The sequence below is a fragment of the Bacillus rossius genome, chromosome 3 (genome assembly GCF_032445375.1).
Source record: "Bacillus rossius redtenbacheri isolate Brsri chromosome 3, Brsri_v3, whole genome shotgun sequence".
NCBI classification, from domain to species: Eukaryota; Metazoa; Arthropoda; class Insecta; order Phasmatodea; family Bacillidae; genus Bacillus; species Bacillus rossius.
The window spans coordinates 67045480-67057619 of record NC_086332.1 but is presented as its reverse complement, the minus strand read 5'-3'; the positions used below and the strand labels follow the sequence as shown (position 1 = coordinate 67057619).

Sequence of the window (12140 nt, the reverse complement as noted above, 5' to 3'; positions counted from 1 at the left end):
TATTCAACATTTATGTGTTTCGTGGCACGTATATATTAAATGAATTCGCTCAATTGGAGTTTATCTCACAAAAAAAGTTAACTGTTATTTCTTTATGCCACATGAGTAGAACATATTTAAATTTATGGTATTGATTATAATTTTAATTTGTTTTTTAACTCCTCAAATTAACCTAATGTTTTGTTAGAATAGTTTGTTTCAAATTAAAGATGCTGTTGATCGCTAATCTGTACTTGCATTTTAATTCCATTATGTGGAATAAACTTAAGATGAAGTATACATGTTTTATCATTCGTAGGGAAAAAATAATTTGCGCACTATTAACGTCAATATCATTGGCTCTTAACATTTATCAAAGTCGTCTTATGTAGTCTTTGGAACGTTGATACTTTTTTATTGTTTTTATTTAAAAGTGTTATCAGCCAAATCACTTTCCTATTCTTGTGGTAGGAATAAACCTTGCTGCATTGTAACGCATTCTTCAGGCTGGTTGGAACGACAGGTCTGTCCTACTGGCAGGGCAGCCTGCACCTACGAGTACCAGCCCCATTCCATCCATGTAGACCCTTTCCTTGACGAGATACTACACTTGGAGTGTCATGGATTAGATCTCCCCTGAAATAACCAATAATAAGTCTTTAGAAAATATATAAGATTTTATTTTTTTAATTCATGGTTAGTTTGAATTTGCCCGTTTTTTGAAGAGTTAATTTCAAGGTCTAGTGCTTTGGCTATTTAGTTTTACGAAATTCGGACTTGAAAAGAGTCATTTACTCTACAAAACCATCTGTTAACGTTCACACTTTCAAATAAAATACTTTTGGAGCTAATGAGTACTATTGGCTTTAAATGTTTTCTTCTAAATTCACAACACGCAAACAAAGAACTTGATATATATCTTCCATTGTGACGAACGCTTTGAGTACATGCTTATCAAAACGTGACCTCGTCGTTACATGTCTTATCTCTGGTTATAAAATACACGACAATCGTCCATCTGAAGATCACCCAAGACAAGATGGCATCTTGGGCGCTCTACATCTGTGCCCTGGCTGTAACAGGCACCTCCTTGGCCGAAGTTGCAGAGGTAACCGTTACATTATAACTAAACGTTATTTCCCCAAGATTTTTAAATTGTTTTCTGTATCAAAGCAAGTCATCTCATTAATTGTTAGATTTAATTTCTTTTGGGAGTCACAGAAATTAAAATGAGGTTTATATTATAAATAGAGACCCGTGAAATTCGCGGGTTCAATGACCTCCAGGATAGATTCCAATATCCTCTACACACTCGGGCAAATGCCGACTGTTCATTGGCTGCTGACTTGTGAGTCGTCTCGACTGGGTGGCCTGTGATTCGACACTTCTATGAGTGAGGGTATCTAATTGGCCCCCAGTCCTCCAGATTAACAGTGAACCAATGGCAAAAGCAACACTAAGGAATAATTATTTGAATTTTAGCTTAACACGAAATGAACCCGCGAATTTCACGGGTCTCTAATTATAAATTACTTACGACTTACATTGTGACATTAAATTGTAAATTTAAATGAAAAAAGGAAACTTTCGTACATTAAAATATTATTTTTGTCCTTATACGCTTCAAAAATGAGGTCAACTCAAGATAGTAATATTGGGAAAATAATTGGCCTTGAGCTTTGTTATGAAGTCATCCCAGCATTCTATTGAGGAAATGAAAAGCAAAAATCACCTGAACCTTACATTTTGTGATAAAAGACAGCCAGTTGGTACACTTCATCGAACCATCCTAAATGATTTAAGAAGCTTCCTTACCCCCTGGTACCCATTTTGATAATGTGGTCAGGGGTAATAGACTGGTATACCCCTTATTAAAGGGACAAAATCAGGGTTTCTCACTTGTCTCGAAAATGGCTACTCGTAAAACGTAACAGTCTATATAAAATACTATCTGTAGTACCCGCCCTCGCACGGGTTGATAAAGTTCTTTAGTAGAGCAAGTTTTCTTTTCAGAATCACCTAAAACTTTATACATATATTAATGACAAGTATTCATTTTTTAATATCAGTCCATAAAATTTAAATTTATTTAATAAATACTCTATCGATATTATGTGTTATAATAACTGCAGAAATATTGCGATTAAAATTCGAAAACTATGTTCACCTACGAGATATAAAAAGGATATTTAAATTTCTTTTGGCCAATCTCTGTAAATAAATATCGTGCAGTTCAAAAGCAAAAAAACAAAAAAAAAAACTTTAATTCACTTTTCGAAATATCCTTCATTTAGGAGATATTTATCATGTTTCAATTTTTTGACACCTTACCGTACAAAAACGCTAAATTTCAGATAAATTTAGCCTAAAACAAATAAGGTTAGGTTTCAAAAACATTATGATTTTTATTTTGAACTGTTAAATGATAGTTTGTCCACAAGGAATTGAAAAATTCTGTATATATATGTATATACACATACATTTCTGATATATATATATATATATATATATATACACATTCTGTAACACACTGAGTGTTATATTTTAGATCCAAAAACTAAGTTCACTTGTTTTATATATATATATATATATGTGTAACGATAAGGAAGAGAGTGGTGTAACTTAGCTTCTATTTGGTGCGAAGTGTGTTCCACTTGTACTTCTATGGCGCGAGCCACGTTTATGGAAATTCATGGCACGCTTCAAATTGTAAAATTTAATGGAGTTTAATTTCAATACTTTATAATTTTAAAATGGACGCAATTTTTTTTTAGTTTTTATTTTATCATTAGGTCGGAAACGTTTAACCAAGTTTTCTGTCAGCAGCCACCTTCCCGCTAGGAGCCGTCGATAGCGCATGTTCACGTTTCGCCAGTGCTGCTCTGTCCTTTGGTCGACTGTTAATCTCCCTCACCCCTCCCCTCAAAAAAAAAAAAAAAACTCCCTCGTAACATGCGTTAAAGATCTTTTCTGAAAGTTTGTGATCTTTTCTTGCCTGTTCACTTTGTGCTCATGCACGATCCTACTTCCAGGTCTTTTGGCTCTTCTTTCCCTTTCCTGGCCCTAAAACTACCAAAGTGAAGCCACGTGCGCAATCAAGCGGTGGCTTTGCTAACTACTCTTTATAACCTTCCACCGTCACGCGAGCCAGGCGCAGCTTTGCCGTGCTGGCATTAATTGTTTCGCGCCAGTACCCATCGGTCGGAACCTTCTTCATCGCCTGTTTAGCTTGGTTCACAACTAGAAAGAAAACTTCAGCGAGAACACAGCAGGCCAAGCGCTCGACTGTGCACACAACGAGTGCGAAATCGGTTCGCAATTGAAATCTTACTCTTAATTTCGCCCAATAAAATTTCGCGTTGCATCCTACATCTGTTTGTAGTGTTAGTAATTAAATATATTAATTACAAAATGATCATTCCACGACATCTGCCAAGCAATTTGTAATCACTGCTTTTCAACATAAAAAATTAATTTGGGATATGCAAAAATATTCAGTTTACCATCCTACCCACGACACATTTTAAAATTTTTTATGTATTGTAATTGCTTGTGACTTCTTATAAGTAATAGAAATAATTAATATTAAAAGCAGAAATTACGTACACATGAAATTGTCATATCTCGACAATTTCTGGCCACAATATTTTTGATAATTGTAAACAGTTATCTAGTCCCGCATCTTACTCTACTCTCATTGTCTGATGCGCCATGGGTCCATAACAGAAATAAAATATATTCATTTCCCTGCTATGCGCACGACCATCATATGCGCTATTGTGAATCAGCATGTTAGACAAAATGGCTTGGCGGTCAAATCTTGTGCATACATTCGTATTATTCATGAGCGAAAGTGTGTTACTCGATGTAGTCGCGTAATTCGGGAGTAATTTTCCCACAAGAAACTTCATATCACATTATGTAGTCTTAGTACTGGTCTTCAAACTAAATTCTCCTCCTGGATTGTGTTCGTGCAAACGCGCCGAAATGGCGAACATTGGAATCATTCCTGCTCGCTACCATCGTATCGCGACGACACGTGATCAACCCATATGATTGTGGGTCGAACCGTACCACCCAGACGGTTCTCATTCACATAACCTCAAGCGGGTCACGATTATGCACTTCCGTATCTTATATGCCGTGTTCCGCGGCATCCCGTGTTCTCCTCTACAGCCAAGGAAATAAATCATTTAGTTGTCTCAAGGCTCAGTCTCACACTACATGTTTAATTTTCAATTTTCTTGTCTATAAGACTATTTGAGGGCTACGTCTGAAAATTTTAACACGATACCCCACTTAATTTGTCGTTCTCTCACAAATATTTTCAACGGATATTTATTAAGTAAAATAATTGGCTATTAAAGGTTAGCGCATTTTTACACCCATTAAATTACACTTATTGAATATCTGTTGAAAATATTTGTTACAGAACAACAAATTCAACAAAAAATAAGGTTAAAATTTTTGAAACAATCCTAAAACAAAAGTGATGACGATAAAAAGAAAAAAAAGAGAAAGAAATAAACGTGGTGTGTGGGACCAAGCCTTAAGTCTACATCAGAAACACCGAAAATATAAACCGGAATGTGGTTCATTAGACTCAAGCAGTGGCGCAAGCAGCCGGCGGTGGCGGGAGAGTGGAGAGGGGCTAGGCATGCACACGGCCTTCACACTCACGTCAGTGTAGCTGTGACTGCACCAGCGCCAGTTGCGCAACGCATTGTTATTCGTTTTCTTGCCCACGAAGGTGATAAATCGAGTGAAATTGTGAAGAGACTCCAAGCACAATTCGATGATGCTACTCCGAGAAAAACCCAAGTGTTCGATTGGGTCCAGAAGTTTCGAAATGATGGTTATAAAGTTGGAAAATCAAAGCCATAAACGGCTCCGGCGACCACCCTCCATGAGGACAATATTCAGGCCATGTGACTACCATGTGTTTGGTCCCTGGTGGAAGCACTAGGAGGGAAAATATTTTAAGACGATGCTGCGGTCGAAAACAACATGCGCAATTGGCAACTGGGGCAACCATCCTATTTTTTTCATGAAGGGAACATAAAGCTTCGTATCTGATAGAGAAAATGTATTTCTGTTTAAGGAAACTGTGTGTAAAAGTTAGGCATTTCATTTGTATTTTCATAAATCAAAAATAAAACGGTATGACCCTCGTATTTAATCACGATATGTAACAAAATATTTAAAATCCTCACGTGAAAGGATACTTTTATTTTTTAATGTTCAAATGACCTGTAAAAGTAACAGTACCAAGATTTTTTTTTGCAACCGTATTCAATGATAGTTTCAGGAAGACACTTTTATTATAGGTTAGAAGCGTATCTCTTCACGTCTAGAAAAGTGGAAAAGGGTAGCATCACATTATTCACAGAGTACGTTACAAGTGACATCGAGCAATCTGATGTAGCGAAGTCTAGTGCCTCCGAACACGTCAGTGGCAAGCACAGTTCACACATTAAGTATTCTGAAGCCTCTAAACACTACTTGAAACTAAGTTTTCATTTTATATAATTTGTTAAACTTAGTTTACCAATTTATATAAATTTTTAAACTGAGTAAAAAAAACATGACTTACAAGTAACTTGTAGTTATACTGTAGTAACATTAAAACACGTAAGCCGTTAACTTCGAGATTTCATGTTTCATATTTTAGCTATTACGTTACTTGCCGAAAAAAAGCAAATGACAGCGGCAAATCTGTTTGCAGCGTCGTTAATGAGCTGACGGAGAACTACAAAACTACCTGTGAAGTTTCACTTCATCCGTGCGTGGCAGCCAAGCAAATATAAGGTTTTATTTCGAGAGAAAACTGTAAGCTGGATTGTCAACGCCAATCAAATTTCACCTTTAAACGTCACACACAATACTTTCCTCTTATTAAATCGTTAACTTCTACGAACGCCTAGTTAGTTTTTAAGAAAGGAATTTGACCATAAAGTTACAAATTTGTAGTTGTTTTACAGCTGAAAATTTTAAACAAATGTAAGTACCTTTATGTAACTGTTAAAAATTTCTAATTTAAAATGATTTGTTCATTTAATATCTATTTAATTATTTATAAACTATATTTTTGAGTTTCTATATACGATGGCTATTCGTAAAGTAAGCTCCGTTAGGTCATAAAAAAATAAACTTGTGATAAAATGAGTTTTTATTAATAGTTTTAATTTATTACAAACCAATATCACATTTCCACATAATCGCCATTCAGTTACAAGCACGTTTTGTATCGCTGCATCAGTTTCTTCAACCCCTCTGCATAGAAGTTCGCCGCTCGGGAATTAAACCAGTTGACAATCGTAATTTTGTAATTTTTCTATGATTGTTGACCCACGTTTTATTAAATAAAACAATGAAACAAACCCTCAGTCATTATTTTTTTGACTTAAGTACGGAAATTGCTTAAAAAATTTCCGGATATGCTTACTAAGCGCCTGTACTTAGGCTAAACGCATTGCGTATTTGAAATTCGTGATGCCTATGCCCAAGGCGTTCGTTCCATTCCCAGGCTGCAAACTTCTATGCAGAGGGGTTAAAGAAATTTATGCAGCTTTGCGAAAAGTGTTTGGAATTAAAAAACGATTATGTGAAACGGTGAAGTAGATATGCAATAAACTAAAACTGTCAAAAAATCATTTTCTATCTAGTTTTTTTAAATAACCAAACGGAGCTTACTTTACGAATATCCCTCGTATTTTTTTTTATGTCTTTACCACATCCAAATAAGCTAATTTAGTTTTTTTTAAAATCAGTACTAATTAAAAATATTTTTTAAGTTTATTCAGTTATTAGGTTATCCAGCTTTATATTCTAAAATGGGTTAGAATAACTGCTGTGACAAATTTCGATAGTATTTCAAGTCCAACATCTGGTAAGTTTTGGGTGGGTTGCAAACAAAATATTATACAGAATGTCCACAAAATATTATCCCAGTTTCAATAATATATCATAACAGTTTAATTTAGACTATGTACCACAAATAAACGTCAATTTGAAGGTAAACTAACTTAGTTATTCTTATAAATATCCAATAATTGTTCCTTTAGTACGGCACACATCCAACCTAAAGTTCAATTCTTCCCACAATTCGGTTAACACGTCCGGAGTAATGGAAGCACTAGCCTATTCAATTCTGTTTCTAGACTCGGGCAAATAATTAAGTAGCGATGGAACGTAGACACGATTTATTATAAACCAACAAAGGAAAAAAAAATCGAAAGGCCTAATGTCACGTAAACGTAGAGGCCAGAAACAAAGAACCCCACTGTCTCGATTAATTACGACCAAGCCAACGGTCAGGAACTTCGACGTTCAGCCACTCTCGTACAAAGAGATTCCAATTGGGAGGGCTGAAGTTACAGATTCACTCTTAGGAAAATGCAGAACACATGACGCTTTACGCTCAGGACTCGCAATTATGCGTAGGTGGCGCTGCAAGCGAGAAAACAACAAAGCAGTACTCGCGAATCTTAAAGGTTTGAGTTACTCCTTTGTTTGTGACCTTGAACCAAAAACCTTCAACACTTACAGTTGGTATTTTTGAGATTTATAACTTTGGTCATTCTTTTATGGACAAACTGTGTTGTAATAGTGGCCTATCAATCACTGAGTGGTTTAAGGTGGGTTTTCTCTTGGTTCCGCAGCGGTCGTCCGCAGTGGCGCCCACTGTGAAGGTGACCCAGGGGACTCTGCGAGGATCAGAGGGCAGGTCTGCAGATGGCACCACCTTCTACAAGTTCCAGGGGATCCCCTACGCCAAGCCGCCCGTGGGCAGTCTCCGCTTCGTGGTGAGCCGAGCATGTGTGTGCACTGTGTGCGATCAGAAGCAAGTCACATCCTCACATTCATTAAGCAAAGTAATCAAATTGAAGTTAAAATTATGGTTTGGAATTATCTGTCTATGTTTAGAAGTAATCACGAAAAAAATAACTATCTACAATGGTCTTTTTTGAAAATGATCTTCGGTATTTCCATAACTACCCTGTTTTGATTGAAAAAAATTAAAAATATAAATTAATTACAGGGCTACCTAAACGATAACACAGTTGATGGCATTTGACTTTCCATCGGGGGCAGATCGTGTGTGCTTGTCCGGCTAAACTATTTTGAAAAGATATTAGTTGTAATAAATGACGGTTACATTTTATACCTGTGTAATTCTTCCACATTAGTCTGACAATGTGTGTTTCTCAGCCCTATGAGAGAGAGAGAGAACCAACTATGGCAAGTCAGTCAGTTGCCCTTATGTAATTTGCTCATCGTCTCATGCCTACATTTTATTCAATTTCAAGTGGCCACTATATTCAAACATTTAATTATAAACTCACTTATGTAGTAATTTACTTCTTGGCTTCTGATTTGAAGCCATCCATTGAAATATTTACCATTATTCGAATAAACCGACATAATTTTAGCCTAGAACATAGTTATTCGAAGAGAGTAATAAAGCAATTTTTGAATTAGGAGTCGAATACGTTTTTTTTTTAAATTTTTTTCTTAATATTCGGACAAATCCCATGACTGTTATCGAAAAAGGCAGAGTTATCAGGTTTTTACCCTTAAAATATGCTGTCCTGTGTTTTTTAAAACTTCCGGTATCAGCTACGGTACACAGAAGCTGAGAAATAAATAAATTCTCTGGCTAATACAATTTTCAACCAATGTCACAAGCTACAAAAATGTTTGTCAATGTTTAGTAACACGGTTATCTTCACAACTTTTCTATTTGAATTACTGCTTAGCAGATCAATTGCTTATTAGGGAGTTGAACGATTTGAATGGGGATATACAAGAAAATTCCTTTATTGCAGGCACCCCAAGAGCCAGTATCCTGGTCTGGTGTGAGAGAAGCAACCAGCTACGGCAACCATTGCCTGCAGACTTCGGAGGCAGGTGGCTCCGAGGACTGCCTCTACCTCAACGTCTTTACACCACAGGTGGGATTTTCTGTGAACCGATGGCCATTTGGATCATTAGAGTTTAGGCGTGATATCGATTCAGAAGCTGGTTTGACCATAGTTCGACCACATTTTCTATGACACCATTGTGTTGTGAGCGCTAAACGCAGATCATTAGGATAATATAAGGACCTTAATTTTCAAAACCTATATTTATTTCCGACTGCTTCGTTCTGAATTAACTTTTAAATACCAGTATGTGTTTTGAGCCGTTATTGAAACTTAAAAGATGAAGCAGCGTCTATATGTGCTGCTATCTTGCGGCAATCACCACCACTTGCTCAACGTGTCACGATGGATTGCAGTGACATATATCATTACAGCCCACCAATATAAATGCACCTTACAGCTGGTACCTGTCTTTACAGGTTGGAAAGGTATCAACTAATATTGTCGCAATATGTGTTAGCGCAACATTTAGAGTTATTCTTGGATAATTGCATCGCGGATAAAAGAGCATAATGGTGAAACTAGCCGAGGCTTGCTTAGGCAATCAAATGCCTTAAATATAATGGTTTTCCATGATTTCAAGTCTAACTTACTGATCACTTGGGAAACTGGAAAAAGGTTCAATTTTGTTTTGCCAAAAATCTGCGTTTTTTGTTACAAACAAGACCAAAAAGAAAGCTACCGAAATAAAACTTAATGACAGTTTTTATACATCACAATAATAAGAAACCTCAGAAAGTAGAGAATAAATAAAATTTAAACAATTTTTAACTAGTCTATTTTCAATCTACGTTTACCTTTTAACGTTGTGTAGCAAAATTAAACAAATATAATGGCGAAATGTAGGTAGGTATAGAGTTAGGGAAACGTATGTTTTTACACAACGAGATTTTTTTTGTTTAAGGCGATTGGACATAACTAGGGACCGGAAAAATTAGCGGGTTCAATGACCTGTAGGATGAACTCCATAGTTCTACGTACACTCGGTCAAATTCCATCCAATCATTGGCTGCAGTCTTGTGAGACGTTCCAGCGTAGCAGCCTGTGATTCTATGAAGCTTTGGTTGGGTGTTTCTCATTGGCCCAGAGTCATCCAGGTGAGTTGTGAACCAGTAGCAGAGGCATCACTGAGGTATAACGATTTGTATTTTAGCCTATCGCGAAATGAATTAGCGAATTTTTCCGGTCTCTAGACATAACAAATTGCAGTGGTCCCTGAACAACTCAATTTTAAACTAGATGCTCGTAAATTAGGCGCTATGCCGGAGGTCGAAAAAGAACCCGCGTCTCCGCGAGTAACAGATTAGTTGCATGCCAAACGTACTGCCACTGCGCATTGTCACGAGTTAGGGAAAGAGCTGTTGATCGCATGCAGACGAGAAGGAAATGCACTTGACGGTGGGTGTCACATCACAGCTACCTGCCGGCACCGAGAGAGCTGCTCTGCTGCCGGTGATGGTGTTCATCCACGGCGGGGCCTTCGTGGCTGGCTCGGGCAACACCGGCCCCGGACAACTCGTGGACCACGGGGTCGTCGTGGTCACCATCAACTACCGCCTCAACTTGTTCGGTGAGACAGTGCGACTCCTGCGCAGAACCTTTTCTGTACTTTTTCAAAAGATTCCGTTGGAAACCAGTTGCCAAGTTCATAGTCTGTACCACAAAATAAATATTTTTTGGAAAATTCTACAACAAGTTTATTCTTGCATATATGACTCACGTTTTTCGAGATAATACTGAGCATTACTTGCGAAAATTGGCGACTTATTTTTTTAAAATTTAATATTGATGGTTTATTCAAACATAAGTTTTTCAAACCATGGAAAAATATAATCGAATATGCAGTAATTGGACATTATTGTGATTTATTATGCTTACTAATGTGCGCAGTTAATACTCGTTAGCTTTTAAGGAAATGATTTTAACTATTTATTGTTGGTACTGGAACAACACAAAGCATACATGCCTAGGCAATAATCCGAACCCAATATTGCTGCGTACACTGTTTTGTAGTGATAGAGTTGTTTCCATGTAAATGTAAAAATTTACAAATATATGTAATTTTACTTGACCATTTATTTTCCATTTAAAAATATTCAGTATGGAAGTCTTTTTGGATCATGTGCCTATATGAGCCATTTGCTTGAACGGAAAGTATATCATGCCCATAATTTATCAAACGAAGACAGGGAAAAGGCCGTGTTCGTTTTTTTAATGAAAAGCTGCTAATCATTTTGGTTTCAGGGCGGAACTTTCCTTTTTAAACAAACGAGGTGATGATTAATTGTATGTTTTATGTATCATGGCCTCTCTTTGGCAAGTTCATAAATTTGACAAGGACTGCCACGCTCGCCATACTAAATTCAACTTTAGATTCTTTGGTGGGAAAACGATCCAATAGCAGTGTAAGAATAACAGTTAAAATAAACATCAGAAGAACTTTATCAAAAAAAAAACATTTTTTGGTGTTGCCTTTTCAATAATTAAAATATTATATTAAGATTCACCAGGAAAGTAATAAAATGAATTCGTGCAATATAAACCCCCTCACGTTTCGTTTAACACAAACCCTTCATATAGTACAGTTAGTAACATAAAATATAACACTTTACAGTAAACATTACAAACACTTATGAGTACCTAAAGGAAAAGTTAATTGTCTGTAAGCAGTAATAAGTTCATTATTCTCGGCTTGGTTATTAATCTTAAATACTCCGAGACTTTATTTAAAGTGACTCAACTTCGAACCCTTGGCCCAAACGTAACTGTACATAAACTCTCCAAAAGATTTAAGCTGTGCTATTGCCGTTGATTCGCATTAGAAAAATAATTATTCATAAAGGTAAAAAGCACTTATTACAGACAGACGTTGCTCTTATTTTAAATGAAGGGAGATACCTACCTCCGTACCCATACCCAATGAATAAATGTTTTCCCATGATTTCAATTCTCAACATGTGCCCTCATCATCCATCCTTGGTAATTTACCAGAACAAAGGACCAGGCCTGGGTAAACGTGTGGGCCGATATGCGCACAACATTCAAGTCGGCTGACCCACTTCCGAAACAATCGTCACGTGAACCATCCAAACACCTCCGCGCGCACCTCCAGTCGCCGCACTAGAGGTCGTAACATACTATTGCGGTCAACAGCTGATCAAACTGCCCACTTCGCACTCCCGTGCGCAGTAGCAGCGCTTCGATTGTGCATGCCACTGCGGCAATTCGCTTAACTAT

The 12140-nt window shown here is 36.9% G+C and overlaps 1 protein-coding gene across 1 annotated transcript in view; it reads left to right on the top strand.

Moving 5' to 3' along the window:
• Positions 1-957: 957 nt before the first annotated feature.
• Positions 958-12140, top strand: part of LOC134531309 (uncharacterized) — a 49939-nt gene continuing 38756 nt past the window's right edge. The window contains exons 1-4 of the mRNA XM_063367003.1: positions 958-1087; positions 7641-7784; positions 8808-8933; positions 10320-10473. Coding sequence (XP_063223073.1) covers positions 1019-1087; positions 7641-7784; positions 8808-8933; positions 10320-10473 — 493 coding nt within the window. The 5' untranslated portion in view covers positions 958-1018. The remainder of the gene's footprint in view (positions 1088-7640; positions 7785-8807; positions 8934-10319; positions 10474-12140) is intronic.